Here is a 17202-nt window from a genome sequence, read left to right as displayed (position 1 = left end):
CTTTCATCATTTTAAGTATGTCCTGCCACTCCCTTCTGGCCTGCAGAGTTTCTGCTGAAAAATCAGCCGATAACCTTATGGGGTTTCCTTTGTATGTTATTTTTTGTTTTCCCCTTGCTACTTTTAATATTTTTTCTTTGAACGTAATTTTTGGTAGTTTGATTAATATGTGTCTTGGTGTGTTTCTCCTAGAGTTTATCCTGTATGCGACTCTCTGCATTTCCTAGACTTGGCTGACTATCTGCTTTCCCATGTTAGGGAAGTTTTCAACTATACTCTCTTCAAATATTTTCTCAGACCCTTTCTTTTTCTCTTCTTCTTCTGCGACCCCTATAATTTGAATGTTTATGCCTTTAGTGTTGTTCCAGAGGTCTCTGAGATTGTCTTCAATTCTTTTCCTTCTTTTTTCTTTGTTCTGCTCGTAGGCAGTTATTTCCACGATTTCGTCTTCTAGCTCAGTTATTCGTTCTTCTGCCTCAGTTATTCTGTTATTGATTCCTTCTAGTGTATTTTTCATTTCAGTTATTGTTGTTCATTTCAGTTTGTTCTTTTAGGTCTTCTGGTCTTTGTTAAACATTTCTTGTATTTTCTCGGTACATGCCTCCATTCTGTTTCTGAGAGTCTGGATCATCTTTAGTACCATTATTCTGAATTCCTTTTCAGTTAGATTGCCTTTCCTCTTCATTTATTTGGTCTTGTAGGTTTTTACTTTGCTCCTTCATCTGTGACATATTTTTTTGCCATCTCATTTTTTTTTTTTTTTTGGTGAGTTGGATTGTGGTCCTGTCTTACTGGTTGTTTGCCCTGAGTCTTCCAACACTGATGTTTGTGAGCTGTTGGGTAAAACTGGGTATTGGGGCTGAGATGAGGACCTCTGGCAGACCTCACTCTGATGAATATTCCCTGGGGTCTGAGGTTCTCTGTTAGTCCAGTGGTTCACACTCGGAGCTCCCATCCCAGGAGCTTCGGCCCAAACCCAGGCTCATGAACCAAGGTCCCACAAGTTGCAAAGGGCAGAAAAAATAAAGTGAGGGAACAATAACAAAGTAAAAAATAAAATTAGAGTAGGATACTAACAGATATGTTAGAAAGAATATAAAAATAAAAATATACTTGAAACAACAACCAGAAGGTAAAACAGAACCAGAGTAGTAAAAAAAAAAAAAAAAAAAAAAAGAGGAAAAACAAAGAAAAAAAAAAGATGGAAAAGACATTGGCTATGGATGTTGGAGGACAGGGCCTATGCTTGGGATCCACAGGGCTTGAAAAGGTCCTGTGGGGGAGTGGGGGTGGGGCTTAGGCTCTACAGAACAGAAGGGGCCCAGGCGTGCCTCCTGCCTCTGGTGTCAGAGGGTGGGGGACCCCACCTGCAATCCCAGCAGGCTTCCTGGGTTCCAGTGGGTGGAGTGCTCTCCCTCTGCTCCTCTCCTGCTCTTCTGGTCCTGGAGGGCACCTCCTGCTTGCCTTTCCTGCTCTCCCTCCTGTTCCCCAAGGACCCACGTGGCCTGGACCTCCTGTTCTCCCTGGCCTCCCTCCTATGCCCCCAGGAGCAATGAGGCCCACAGGGGGCCTCTGAGGGCGTAGGACCTGGCCTTTGAGAGCTGGTCAGACTTCCCCAGCCGATTGGGAAGGGGAAACGCTGTGCATGCTCCCTCCTGATCTGAGCCCCCAAGGGTCCCTCCAGGCATGGGAACCCCTCCCCACTCTCAGCCAACCCTAGAGGCACTGGTCCTTTCCAGCCTCCACTTCTACTGCCCCCTCAGTCCTGCCACATCCTACTGGTTCGCTTGGGGGTTCCACCAATCTCCTTGGACATCAGGGTCCACCACCGCGTCCGGCAGGTGCCCTACTTGTGGGGAGACACAACCTCTGTGACTTTGCACACCACCATCTTGACTCCGCCCTGAATATGTTTTTTGATACCTTCTGAAACTTACTATTTTGTGATTTTTCTTTCAGAGCCACTAAAAAGTAAAATAGCATATTGTGCATACAAAGTACATTCATCTGAACATGCCAGACTGTGCACAGTAATATATTTTCTGAAACAAAAATTTAGGATATTGTGTATAGAAAAAACAACAGGACAATAAAGAAATATTTGTTTGTTTTTACGATATTCCTTTCCATTCCTTACATGAATTGTTGCTGTATAATTTCCACACAGAGATGTTTATTGTATTTTTTTAACATCTTTATTGGAGTATAATTGGTTTACAATGTTATGTTAGTTTCTGCTGTATAACAAAGTGAATCAGCTATATGTATACATACATCCGCATATCCCATCTCTCCCACCCTCCCTATGCAACCCCTCTAGGTGGTCAGAGAGCACCTAGCTGATCTCCCTGTGCTATGCGGCTGCTTCCCACTAGGTATCTGATTTACATTTGGTAATATGTATATGTCAGTGCTACTCTCTCACTTTGTCGCAGCTTACCCTTCCCCCTCCCTGTGTCCTCAAGTCCATTCTCTACATCTGCATCTTTATTTCTGTCCTGCCCCGAGGTCTGTCAGAACTAATTTTTTTTTACATTCCATATATATGTGTTAGCATACTGTATTCGTTTTTCTCTTTCTGACTTCACTCTGTATGACAGATTCTAGGTCCATCCACATCTCTACAGATGACGTAATTTCGTTCCTTTTTATGGCTGAGTAATATTCCATTGTATGCACGTACCACATCTTTATCCATTCATCTGTCATTGGACATTTAGGTTGTTTCCATGTCCTGGCTATTGTAAATAGTGCTGCAGTGAACATTGGGGTGCATTTGTCCTTTTGAATTATGTTTTTTTCAGGGTATAGGCCCAGTAGTGGAATTGCTGGGTCATATGGTAGTTCTAGTTTCAGTTTTTTAAGGCACCTTCATACTCTTCTCCATAGAGGCTGTATCAATTTACATTCCCACCAACAGTGCAAGAGAGTTCCCTTTTCTCCACACCCTCTCCAGCATTTACTGTTTGTAGATTTTTTGATGATGGCCCTTCTGACCTGTGTGAGGTGATAGCTCATTGTAGTTTTGATTTGAGTTTCTCTAATGGTTAGTGATGTTGAGCATCCTTCATGTGTTTTTTGGCCATCTCTATGCCTTCTTTGGAGAAATGTCTATTTAGGTCTTATGACCATATTTGGATTGGTTTGTTTGTTTTTTGATATTGGTCTGTATGAGCTGCTTGTATATTTTGGAGATTAATCCTTTGTCAGTTGCTTCATTTGAAAATATTTTCTCCCATTCTGAGGGTTGTCTTTTGGTCTTGTTTATGGTTTCCTTTGCTGGCAAAAGCTTTTAAGTTTCATTAGGTCCCATTTGTTTATTTTTGTTTTTATTTCCATTTCTCTAGGAGGTGGGTCAGAAAGGATCTTGTTGTGATTTATGTCATAGAGTGCTCTGCCTATGTTTTCCTCTAAGAGTTTTATAGTGTCTGGCCTTACATTTAGGTCTTTAATCCATTTTGAGTTTATTTTTGTGTATGGTGTTAGGAAGTGTTCTAATTTCATTCTTTTACATGTAGCTGTCCAGTTTTCCCAGCACCACTTATTGAAGAGGCTGTCTTTTCTCCATTGTATATTCTTGCCTCCTTTATCAAAGATAAAGTGACAGTATGTGCATGGGTTTATCTCTGGGCTTTCTATCCTGTTCCATTAATCTATATTTGTTTTTGTGCCAATACCATACTGTCTTGATTGCTGTAAATTTGTAATATAGTCTGAAGTTTGGAAGCCTGATTCCTCCGGCTCCATTTTTCTTTCTCAAGGTTACTTTGGCACTTCAGGATCTTGTGTGTTTCCATACAAATTGTGAAATTTTTTGTTCTAGCTCTGTGAAAAACGCCACTGGTAGTTTGATAGGGATTGCATTGAATCTATAGATTGCTTTAGATAGTATAGTCATTTTCCCAATATTGATTCTTCCAGTTCAAGAACGTGGTATATCTCTCCATCTGTTTGTCTCATCTTTAATTTCTTTCATCAGTGTTTTATAGTTTTCTGCATATAGGTCTTCTGTCTCCTTATGTAGGTTTATTCCTAGGTATTTTATTCTTTTTCTTGCAGTGGTAAATGGGAGTGTTTCCTTATTTTGTCTTTCAGATTTTTTATCATTACTCTATAGAGATTCAGGAGATTTCTGTGCATTAATTTTGTATCCTGCTACTTCACCAAATTCATTGATTAGCTCTAGTAGTCTTCTGGTAGCATCTCTAGGATTTTCTATGTACAGTATCATGTCATCTGCAAAAAAGTGACAGTTTTACTTCTTATTTTCCATTATGGATTCTTTTTATTTCATTTTCTTCTCTGATTTCTGTGGCTAAAACTTCCAAAACTATGTTGAATAATAGTGGTGAGAGTGGGAAACCTTGTCTTGTTCCTGATTTTAGGGGAAATGGTTTCAGTTTTTCACCATTGAGGATGATGTTGGCTGTTGGTTTGTCATATATGGCCTTTATTATGTTGAGGTAGCTTCCCTCTGTGCTTACTTTCTGGAGAGTTTTTATCATAAATGGGTGTTGAATTTTGTCAAAAGCTTTTTCTGCATCTATTGAGATGATCTTATGGTTTTTCTCCTTCAATTTTTTAATTTTCTCCTTCAATTTGTTAATTAATGGTGTATCACATTGATTGATTAGCATATACTGAAGAATCCTTGCATTCCTGGGATAAACCCCACTTGATCATGGTGTATGATCCTTTTAATGTGCTGTTGGATTCTGTTTTCTAGTATTTTGTTGAGGATTTTTGCATCTATGTTCATCAGTGGTATTAGCCTGTAGTTTTCTTTTCTTGTGACATCTTTATCCGATTTTGGTATCAGGGTGCTGGTGGCCTCGTAGAATGAGTTTGGGAGTGTTCCTCACTCTGCTATTTTTTAGAATACTTTGAGAATGATAGGTGATAGCTCTTCTCTGACTGTTTGATAGAATTCCCCTGTGAATCTATCTTGTCCTGGGCTTTTGTTTGTTGGAAGATTTTTAGTCATAGTCTCAATTACAGTGCTTGAGATTGATCTGTTTATATTTTCTGTTTCTTCCTGGTTCAGTCTTGGAAGGGTGTGCTTTTCTAAGAATTTGTGCATTTCTTCCAGGTTGTCCATTTTATTGGCATAGAGTTGATTGTAGTAATCTTTCATGATCCTTTGTATTTCTGCAGAGTCAGTTCTTACTTCTTCTTTTTCATTTCTAATTCTATTGATTTGAGTGTTCTCCCTTTTCTGGCTAGTGGCTTATCAATTTTGTTTATCTTCCCAGATATCCAGCTTTTAGTTTTATTGACTTTGCTATTGTTTCCTTCATTTCTTTTTCATTTATTTCTGCTCTTATCTTTATGATTTCTTTCCTTCTATTGACTTTGGGTTTTGTTTGTTCTTCTTTCTCTAGTTGCTTTAGGTGTAAGGTGAGGTTGTTTATTTGAGATGTTTCTGGTTTCCTGAGGTAGGATTGTATAGCTCTAAACTTCCCTCTTAGAACTGCTTTTGCTGCATCCCATAGGTTTTGGGTCATCGTGTTTTCATTGCCGTTTGTTTCTAGGTATTTTTTGATATCCTCTTTGATTTCTTCAGTGATCTCTTGGCTATTTAGTAGTGTATTGTTTAGCCTCGATGAGTTTGTATTATTTACAGTTGTTTTCCTGTAATTGTGTTGTTGTAGGAAAAGATACTTGATACAATTTCAATTTTCTTAAATGTACCAAGGCTCATTTGGTGACCCAATCTATGATCTATCCTGGAGAATGTTCCTTGAGCACTTGAAAAGAAAGTGTATTCTGTTGTTTTTGGTGGAATGTCCTGTAAATATCAGTTAAGTCCATCTGGTCTACTGTATCATTTAAAACTTGTGTTTCCTTATTTATTTTCATTTTGGATGATCTGTCCATTTGTGGAAGTGGGGTGTTAAAGTCTCCTTCTATTACAGTGTTACTGTCGATTTCCCCTTTTGGACTGTTAGCATTTGCCTTATGTATTGAGGTGCTCCTATGTTGGGTGCATAAGTATTCAAAATTGATATACCTTCTTCTTGGACTGATTCCTTGATAATTATGTCATATCCGTCTTTGTTCTTTATAACACTTTTTATTTTAAAGTCTATTTTTTCTTATATGAGTATTGCTACTCCAGCTTTCTTTTGATTTACATTTGCATGGAATATCTTTTTCCATCCCCTCACTTTCAAGCTGTATGTGTCCCTAGGTCTCAAGTCAGTCTCTTGTAGACAGCATATATACGGGTCTTGTTTTTGTATCCATTCAGCCAGTCAGTGTGTTTTGTTGGAGCAATTAAACCATTTACATTTAAGGTAATTATTGATATGTATGTTCCTATTACCATTTTCTTAATTGTTTTGGGTTTGCTTTTGTTTGTCTTTTCCTTTTCTTGTGTTTACCACCTAGAGAAGTTCCTTTAGCATTTGTTGTAAAACTGGTTTGGTGGTGCTCTTAACTTTTGCTTGTTTGTAAAGGTTTTAATTTCTCCATCGAATCTGAATGAGATCCTTGCTGGGTAGAGTAACCTTGGTTGTAGGTTTTTCCCTTTCGTCACTTTAAATATGTCCTTCCACTCCCTGGTGGCTTGCAGAGTCTCTGCTGAAAGTTCAGCTGTTAACCTTATGGGAATTCCCTTGTATATTTTTTTTTGGCTTGTCTCTTGTTGCTTTTAATATCTTTTCTTTGTATTTAATATTTGATAGTTTGATTAATGTGTGTGTTGGCATGTTTCTCCTTGGATTTCTCCTGTATGTGACTCTCTGTGCTTCCTGGACTTGATCAACTATTTCCTTTCCCCTGTTAAGGAGGTTTGCAAGTGTACTCTCCTCAAATATTTTCTCAGACCCTTTCTTTTTCTCTTCTTCTTCTGTGACCCCTATAATTCGAATGTTGGTGCATATAATGTTGTCCCAAAGGTCTCTGAGACTGTCCTCAATTCTTTTCATTCTTTTTTCTTTATTCTGCTCTGTGGTAGTTATGTCCACAATTTTACCTTCCAGGTCACTTATCTGGTCTTCTGCCTCAGTTATTCTGCTATTGATTCCTTCTAGAGAATTTTTAATTTCATTTATTTTGTTGTTCATCATTCTTTGTTTGCTCTTTAATTCTTCTAAGTCCTTGTTAAACGCTTTTTGTATTTTCTCCATTCTACTTCCAAGATTTTGGATCATCTTTACTTTCATTACTCTGAATTCTTTTTCCGGTAGACTGCCTATTTCCTCTTCATTTGTTTGGTCTGGTGGGTTTTTACTTTGCTCCTTCATCTGCTGCATATGTCTCTTTCTTCTCGTTTTGTTCAACTTACTGTATTGGGCATCTCCTTTTCACAGGCTGCAGTAGAACCTGTTCAAGTAGTTCCTGTTGTTTTTGGTGTCTGACCCCTAATTGTGAGGTTGGTTCAGTGGTTTGTGTAGGCTTCCTGGCGGAGGGGACTGGTCCCTGTGTTCTGGTGGGTGGGGCTGGATCTTGTTCTTCTGGTGGGCAGGGCCGCATCCAGTGGTGAATTTTGGGGTATCTGTGGACTTAGTATGACTTTAGGTGGCCTCTCTGCTAGTAGGTGGGGTTGTGTTCCAGTCTTGCTGGTTGTTTGGCATGGTGCATCCAGCGCTGGAGCTTGCTGGCTGTTGGTTGGAGCTGAGTCTTAGTGTTTAGATAGAGGTCTCTGGGAGAGCTCTCACCGAATGATATTACTTGGGGCCAGGAGGTCTCTGGTGGTCCGATGTCCTGGACTCGGTTCTCCCACTTTGGAGGCTCAGACCTGACACCTGGCTGGAGCACCAAGACCCTGCACCCACATGGGTCAGAAGAAAAGGAAGAAAAAAGAAGGAAAAAAAAGAAAAATGAACGAACAATAGAACCCCAAACCAAATGGTAAAAGCAAAACTAAACAGAGAAAATCACACAAATAAACATATACACACACTCATAAGAAGAAAACAAACAACAACAACAACAACAAATGAACAGTCAGAACCCTAGGACAAATGGTAAAAGCAAACCTAAATAGACAAAAATCATGCAAAGAAACATACCACACTATAGACCAGGGTTTCAGAATATTTGGTCCTTTTCCAAAGTACTCTCTGGTCCTCTGCGAAAGGACTTCAAGGTCATTTTGCTTAGACTTTGATTCTCAGTCTGCAATGGAATCACGTGGGAATCTTGAACCGGTGCTGGGCCTCACTGGGGAGGAATCAAATCAGAAAATCTGGGGTAAGGCCCGGCATGAAACTGCTTTAAAGCTTCCTGCCCGACTCCACTAGTCTCCGCAGGCGAGAACGCTGTATTTTTTAAACTATCATAAGTTTTAAAGCTATGAACTTTGAATAAACTAGCCACTGTAATTATAAGAATAATTATTTCCTATTGATAGAATTTGTCAATGATGTATTACTACTGCATATCTGTTCATTAAGTTGGAAAGTATTACTCTGCCTCTCACAGTCTCATGTATTTCAGGCTTACACATGTTGGAAATATATACTAGTTATATTTCACAGACTTTAAGACTCACCCCAAAGTAAAGATGTCATATTTTCTGTTCTGAAATTTGTAGTTATATAAATGTGGACTATTAGAAATGGGCCATTATGTCAGGATGTAGACCTCTGGAAATCACTGTTTTAAATTTATTTTTGAAGTTGATTACTTCCTCCAGTGTTCATTCCATAGTTTATTTCAAAACTATTATGTGCCAGTTATTTTGGGTCAGAGATATAAAAAAATGAATAAAACATGCTTCTGCTCTCACATAATGCACAGATTAGGAAAATAGAAAAAAGAAAACAAAAAACCAAAAACAGGGCAGTATTCTCAGTACTGTAAGAAGAAGGACATTCCAGTAGTGGTAACTGTATCTTCAAAGGGTTGGAGCATGTGGTAAGGGAGAGCATGTTCAGAGGCTAGAACACAGCCCATTGTGTCTAGAATGTTGGGTTTGGAGGAGGAAGAAGTCAAAGGAGAGTAGGGACGAATGGAAGGACATGAAACTGAAAGGGTTGATGGAAAACTAGTAGTAAGGGCCTGGGATGCTATCCTAAGAAGTTTGGATTACAACTAAAAAGGGCAACATTTTCATCATTGCTTCAAATACACCTTTCAAAGTTCCTTAACATTTGGAAAGCAAGAAATGGAGGTTTAAAGCAACTCAGTATTTGAAGGTGAAGGATGATACGTTAGCCAGGCACAGAGAGGTTGCAAGAGAAAGAAGGAAAGTGAAGGCATCAATAACACAAAAATTTAGTGGGCTCCAAACAATCAAGAGATTTCCACTATTTTTAAAAATTTTACTTTCAAAAACCCTTATAAGTTGTCCTTTATATTCTAAGATGACATATTAAAGAAGTTTTTCTAGGTCTGTTGCTTGCAGGAGATGATAGTGGTAGTTAATGTTTTTGAGTAATCTTGCTTTGGAGCATTAAATTGAAAACCTTGACATTGGTGTCTCTGTCTCTTTCATGTTTGTTTCCTCAACACTACTATACAACACTACAATGTTTGATACATATTATGCTCAATAAATATTAAATGATGAATGAATGAGAGAAACCCAGAAGAGCAGAGCCTTTTGTTTACTACTCATTTCCCTAAAATTATGGTAAATTTTATTGTCTGCAAGTTGTAAATCATGAAATAAAATCATTGGAATGCCTGACACATAGTAACTGCCCAATAAATGTTTGCTGAGTAAACGGGTGAAAGAAAAATCTAAGACAATCAAATGAAGTATTTATTGAATACTTCCTGGGAACATGGCACTAAAGTATTTCCCCTATCATCAAGATATTATCTCTCTGGAGAAATACTTCAAAATGAATGCTGTGGGTAGTAAGTATTATAGGAGCTCAAGGAAGGGAAGGAGGCTTATGGACAAGATCCGTATGAGTAGGCTTCAGGAAACAGGATAGACCTCATTAAAATTTGAATGATTGGTATGATTTATAAATGTGAGAAGGAAAAGAAGTAGTTGAAGAATAAGGCGTGTGGGGGCTTAGTGAGATGAACCATTCTGGGTTAATTAAGTTTACCATGTTCTCTTTTAAATTCTAGTTGGGTGCTCAAGGATGCCTTTCTTTCTTATTGCTTTTCAGGGCAGTGTTGGCTCTATGGGACCAGTTGGACCTTCTGGAATCCCTGGCCCAATGGTATGTTTCTATTTTTGTAATGGATATTTCATTTTGATTTTTCTATGGTGTCACAAAGTATCACTTTCTTTTTTAGGGTCTTTCGGGGAATAAGGGCCTACCTGGAATCAAAGGTGATAAGGTGATTTAAATATTTACATTGTCATAGAGATGATTTCTTATCACATTTACTTTTCTTTTGAATCCACACAACTTATAAAATACTTGTTTTAAAAAATATGGGATCTAATCTCTACTATCAATTATATAATTTTTCTCAGAAGTAGGAAAAATAGAGAAATTACTCTTATATAACTAGTATTTGCCTTCTTATAATACTGCCACATTTGCATTGCTTAAGTGTCTTCACGTGAAATTGTGCTCTCCAGGGTGAACAAGGCATTGTGGGAGAGCCAGGAGAACCAGGGTATCCTGGAGACAAGGTAATGTTTTTACCATTAATTTTATATAAATACAACAAAAGCCAGTGAAAATGTATAAATTCTTTAAAAAGAAAGGAGTACTCGTTATTTTAATCATTGATTATATTTTTTTTAGGATATGGTATCAATATGGTTTTACAAGTCTTGTTTAAAACAGTTTTCTCAATTATTTTAGAATAATTCCATGAATTTTTTTAGTAATTTGTAAATAGAGGTGTATCTGCCTTCTGTCGTATAATAGTTTTTCTCTTCACTGTACTGTTCTTTTCTTTTAGGGTGCTAGGGGTTTTCCTGGACCACCAGGGATGAGAGGAAAGCCAGGACCTTCAGTAGGTTTGAACTTTTGGTTTACTCTTTCTGATTCATGGAGTACACACACTATGGCATGAGTCTGGATACCTGTTGTTGTTTGTGGAATGTAAGAAGTAGGATGTAAGACTACCAGTATGGCGTTTTCTCTCCACTTTTAGAATATAGCTAATCCTTGAAGTTTTGAGCTCACATTGCATAGATTATTGGATCTCACCCTCCTCACCCCACCCCATCTCAGGCCAAAGCCAAATTTCTGTGAGCCTTAAAGATCTTGGTTGATCTATTATAGACAGTATTTAAACTAAGCAGTAGATTTTAAGTCAGAAAATATAAGGCACCTTAAATAATATTTTAATTTATCCAGATATCTGTTTCATTAAGGAAACATTTGGAAGAAAAACTAGCATTGTCACACTCTGTTATGGGCCCAAATATTCTAGTTCCTTGTCTTTTTTTAACCTTTGACCATCAATTAATTGAAATAAAAGGATACCATGTACTGTAGTTAACTTGAAGCCTAAGAAGCTATAAACCTAAAGTTACTGGATAATTAAAAATATTTAAATGAAAAATGGTTAAAACATGAGTTAAAGGTATTTATCTGCATATTAAAAATCATAATAATTATTATAGCTAACATTTACTGAGTGCTTACAAAGTGCCAGATGCTCTTCTAAGGTCTATACGTCTAATTTAATCCTTAAAACAATCATACGAAGTTGGGACTATTATTATTCCTATTTTACCTATTAGGGAAACTGAGACACAGAGAGTTAAATAACTTGCCCAAGGTCCCATAGTTAGTTAGTTAGTCACCTGGGAAAACCTAGGAAATCACATATGTCAGAGCCCATGCACTTAGCCACTGTGCCATAGTGTTCTGGGCTTTAATGTTTTAAGATTGTTTTAGGGTTGTTTTTTTTTTGCGGTACGCGAGCCTTTCACTATTGTGGCCTCTCCCGTTGCGGAGCACAGGCTCCGGACGCGCAGGCTCAGCAGCCATGGCTCACGGGCCCAGCCGCTCCGCGACATGTGGGATCCTCCAGGACCGGGGCATGAACCCGTGTCCCCTGCATCGGCAGGCGGACTCTCAACCACTGCGCCACCAGGGAAGCCCCGTTTTAGGGTTTTAATATTGATTACAACTCTGTGAAGGTTGTAGATACAAAACCTTGATATAATATCATAATTTATTAATATAACATTATAAAAGAGTGTTGTTTTCCCAAGCAATTCATCATGTTCCCTCTAACTCCACCCTCTCATCTTTGAATTGTTTATTTTTGCATCAAAGGAAGCAGCATTAAGTTACGTAACTTTACATACACCATTCTTTATGACTTCTAACAGTGACAGCATTTCATATACATTTCCCAGGAATTATTTAATCCAAAGAACAATTTTCGGCATCTATTTATCTAATGACGTGTTGGTGGTGAGTTTTGCCTTAACTAGTTTTCACTCAGTCAGCTATCTACCCAGACTTGTGCCGTGGTGTTGAATCTCAGAAGGGGCACGAGTATAGGTCAAGCTAACAAAAAGCTTCTATTTTTCAAGGATGATTCTAAACCACGTAAAAGGAACTTTCAATATCTGCAGTGATTGACCCTTCTTATATCTTCATTTTCTTCTAATGTGAGGCTTTTCTAACTTTTGATAACAAGAAAAGGAAGTGGTATGACACATTTTCTAAGGTCAATACTAAGTAATAAATAATTGATATTATTCTCTTACGCTTTGTAATTAATTACTTGAGAAAACCAGAGTCAAATATCATGCTTATATAAGGTAAACCTTTTTAATGTCTTCCTTACTCTTTGATTCAATTTATATTGATAACATGTTTATTGGGGTGGGAGAGGGGGAATTGCTGGTCTGAATAACATGTAGATTTTAGTTCCAGCCCTGACACTGACCTGCTGTGACCTTGGACATTTAACCACCATGGTATCCAGTTTCTCGTGTTTAAAATGGGAGTCAGGCTATATCATATGTAAGGTGCCTTGCAGCTCTGTGACTCTTTAATCCTCTCTTAGTAATAATGCTTCCCAACGTTGCTCTAGTCTAAGCTAAGGCAAAGACAGCCCGTTTTACCTTTAGCACATTGTCTTAAAACCTTAAATTTTTGTTTTTCCTGGGATCACCAGAAACTCTAATGTGGTTCTTTAAGGCAGTGATGCAGGGAACATGAAATGGTGAGCGTGAGGCTTTTGCTTGCTCGTGTTATACCTTTTTTGTACTATTCTAATAAAAATATTTTAATGTCAGCAGGGATTAGTTTGGTAGGAAACAGTTGGCTATTTTTTGTTTCTTTTAATCAAATCTTCAAAATATACATACTTTGGACTGAAGATAGGATAGAGACTTATGAATTAATATTTATGAGATGGCCTTGCCTTTAGACTTTCACTTTATTTGTCACTTGTTTCTATCGTTAGAAAAAATTGTAGTTGTTTGACTTTCCTCGTTATGGAAGGAGACACCTGTTTAATGAAAAATTACGTACACAGTATCAGTAATCATATTAAAAATAATTTATACAAGTTAGTGCCTATCTAAATCATTTGTTTACTATCATGCAAAGAATGCCAGAGTCATGAGAACGTCTTTCTTATTTTATATCTCCTACTTTTGGTTTTCTGTTATATAAAATGTTGGTGTCACTGATACTGTTTCCAAATGGATCTAAGTTATAACATAAAAGAATGTTTTCAACATAAAAGAATGTCCTGATCCAGAAGGATTGTAACATTCTGGAATAGGGAAGCTTTTACCCTGCAAGTATTTAAAAACTAGAGGAAACTACCAATCTGAAGCTGTTAAGAAATATTATTTTTTTAAAAAGAGAAAATAAATACAATTATGTCCTTTCCATTTTCTTTTAGCTAGAAGTTGCTGTCATTTGTAGAAGTTTACTTTTAATCATTATTCAATTCTCTAAAAGTTACTTGAAAACTCAGTTTTTATAAAGGAGAATTGACATTCAAGGAAACTTGCCATTGAAGTTTTTCAAAATGAAAATTTTTTCTGAAGGATGAATAAAATTCTACAATTTATATTTTTAAATATCAGGTTGTCAATCAACTTTTCTGAAAACAAAGTCCTAGTGTATGCTGATTTTTCCTCAAGCTTGTAAATTTAGTGTCTTGTTTAGATTTTGCCACTAGAGGGCCTCAGTGAGAACTTCATGTCTATCTCTTGGAGGTAATATTCATTTTAAGAATTTGACTCCCTTAGATACTGATTATGATGGAGTATGATGGATTATAATTTTGTTTATTTAGGGGAACTTCAGTGAAGTTCTGCATAATACTTTATTACTTTTCTCTAGATTTGATTGCAGTAGTTGTATTGTGTACTGTTTAAGTCCAGATACTCTAGCACTCTACGAGACTGAATTTAGTACATATGGAAAACTGTGCTTTACTTCTTGGAAAGTGGATAAACCCATATTATACATAAAATTTTATGTATAAGAAATGCAAGCAATTTTATATATTCTGAGACCTATTTAAGTCAAATTTAAAACTCACATAGAAATTTAATATGACAAATAATGAATTCAATATTTTTTAATGAAAACAAGGGTATCAGACTACCGGCCTTCCCTGTTCTGTAGTTTCCTCTCTTGAGAGCATCACCAGCCCTCTCTAGTAGCAGGCTTTTACCCACTTCTCTTTCCTCGGACCTTCTTCTCCAGCCCTGATTTCACATTGCTAGCCTGAATGTCAGAAAATGGCTGCAGAGTTATTGAAACTGAGTCCTCAGAAGTTTAGTTAAAGGATTAAAGCAATCTAGGAATTCTAGGTATCATCCAGGAGAGGAGAGAGGATGTGAAGGGAAGGATTAATGGTTATAAAATTGATTAACATTTAATGAGTACTTTCTATGTGCTAGGCACTGTGCTTAACACTTATACATTTATTGTCTCATTTAATCCTTACAATGACTCTGTAGGAATGTTACTACTGTTGTTATTATTCGTGTTTTATTGGTGAGACAACTGAGGCTGAGAGATTAAGCAACAAGGATTTAAATCCAGGTGATTCTTAATTACAAAATCAGGCCCCTTATAGTTATGAAAGGAGAAAGGAATTTTCAGAGACAGAGGACCCTGGCTATTTATGGAAACAGTTCTTCATCTAGAGTTCCCTACTTTGTTAAGTCAAAGTTTACTGTCTTATCTCTGGGTAACACATACCCACACACATAATTTTTTTCCTTGATTTGATTTCCATTAATTTGTTTGTAGCCCTAACATTTAGGAGTAAATATATATATATAGACATATCTCTATATAATAAGTTTTCTACAATGATGATGGTTATAAATTAAGTCTTTCTGAATAGTCATTAAAACTTTGGCATATTATTATATATTGAGTGTTGTTTGCCAGAAAGTCATTACAACTTTGTGTGGCATGATATATTTAGTGCTTTTTGCTTACCATATGTTTCCTTTTTAAATCATATTTATTAAATTAATGTTTATACTTTGATTTCTCCCACCCACCCCCACGTTTTAGGGCCAAACAGGTAACCCAGGACCCCAAGGACCATCTGGCTCTCGAGGACCAGAGGTAAAATGTTGGTGGGAATATAATTAATTTAAATAAATATAGAAATTAAACTTGACTAGTAAAACATGCTTTTACGTAATAGGTTTAAGAAAGATTCTCTTTAAAGTTGATGTCTTTGAAAATAGTTTGGACTAAATTTTTTCTGTTATGTCAGGAGGTATGCAACAGTGATCTCTAGAAAATAGAAAGGGTATTAGCTGCGTTGTAGTCCTGGTTAGGTCACAGCTGATTTATTTGTTCTGCACAATGACTACTAATAACACATGCTTGGAGCTTGAAATCAAATTTCAGGACCTAAACGCCATTGAATTTTTAATGCAGAATGCTTCCAATTTTTTAATATGCATATATCATTTGGATCTCATATTCTAGAATAAATACAATTAAGTCTGTAGCACATATATCAGATTTGCTTGTATATTTGAAGTTCTTACTTTGGCTTAATGCTTGATGTAGAGGGGCTTTTTCTTTTCTTAAGACTACATAGGACATAAGCTTCTGAGGTGAAACATTTGAGTTTTTTTAAAAAAATTATTTGAGTCAAAGATGTACTACATAGAGGTAAAGCTTCTGAAGCTCACCCTAGTTCAAAAATATAAACCAAAACATATGCGTACATAAACATATACATACACATTCACATCTGATCCAGAGCCATAGAGGCAGCATTAACAGTGAGAAAGTGAATTTGGCTTCACAATAAATAAATCAGAGCAATAAAGTCCCCATAGTGTCAAAGCAGTAGGCATAGTTTCTAGGAATAGTACCATCCTGGTGCTTTCTCCCTCTCTTTGTAAACTGTAAGGTCTATTTCTTATTGCACAGCTGTCTTTCGGTGTTGGTTGATTTCTTTAGCAAATACCTATTCTTACTTATTGTCTAATTTAAAAATGTATTGGGGGGCTTCCCTGGTGGCGCAGTGTTTGAGAGTCCGCCTGCCGGTGCGGGGGACGCGGGTTCGTGCCCCGGCCCGGGAGGATCCCACGTGCCGTGGAGCGGCTGGGCTGGTCCCGTGAGCCATGGCCGCTGAGCCTGGGCGTCCGGAGCCTGTGCTCTGCAGGGGGTGAGGCCACAGCAGTGAGAGGCCCGCGTACCGCAAAAAAAAAAAAAAAAAAAAAAAAAAAAAAAAAATGTATTGGATGTTGATAGTTCAAAAATCTAAAAAACTACATTGTATCTACTTTTAATAATAGAGAGGTAATAGGAGGTAAAATACAGCAATGTACTGATGTCATCATTCTGGGAAGAAGGAAATTGTTTTGAGTAATAAAAATGATTAGTAACAAAGTAGTAATTAACAGATTAATATAAGTTTATCTTTTATGAGCCTACATTCATTTAATCATTTGTCATGAAAACCTTCCTGGAACGAATCATATTTACCTGTGTTCTCATACTGAGGATACAGAACCTAATTTATCTTTTATTATCTTTAAAGGTTAATTTTATGAACATGGATTATTCTGTTGTAATTTTAGTTACAGATGGTATGTGTCCTAGGAAGGACTGTGTCACCTCCTTGTTATCAGTATGGCTTTGGATCGTTTTCTTCTTTTATATAAAGCCAGGTTAAAGGATGCATGGGCCATGTTTTTACTTATTACTTAATTTTCCAAAATTTTTTTTTCCTCTGTTGCCTTTGAGATTTTATGATTTGCAGTCATGATTCAAAGCATTGCCTCATTGTCTTTGACTCCTGCAAGGTAGTAAGCCCTAACCTATGCCCATTCTTCCTCCTTACCTATTTTAAATTTTTTGATGG

General features: G+C 37.1%; 1 protein-coding gene across 1 annotated transcript in view; it reads left to right on the top strand.

Annotated features, from left to right (window-relative positions):
* The window catches only part of COL24A1 (collagen type XXIV alpha 1 chain), a 542658-nt gene that overhangs the window by 267335 nt on the left and 258121 nt on the right, over nucleotides 1-17202 (top strand). Inside the window, exons 17-21 of the mRNA XM_079924384.1 lie at nucleotides 10074-10127; nucleotides 10204-10248; nucleotides 10496-10549; nucleotides 10825-10878; nucleotides 15387-15440. Coding sequence (XP_079780510.1) covers nucleotides 10074-10127; nucleotides 10204-10248; nucleotides 10496-10549; nucleotides 10825-10878; nucleotides 15387-15440 — 261 coding nt within the window. The remainder of the gene's footprint in view (nucleotides 1-10073; nucleotides 10128-10203; nucleotides 10249-10495; nucleotides 10550-10824; nucleotides 10879-15386; nucleotides 15441-17202) is intronic.

This window comes from Stenella coeruleoalba, assembly GCF_951394435.1.
Source record: "Stenella coeruleoalba genome assembly, chromosome: 1".
NCBI classification, from domain to species: domain Eukaryota; kingdom Metazoa; phylum Chordata; class Mammalia; order Artiodactyla; family Delphinidae; genus Stenella; species Stenella coeruleoalba.
The sequence above is the reverse complement of the archived record's forward strand: the minus strand, read 5'-3'. Positions and strand labels throughout refer to the sequence as shown.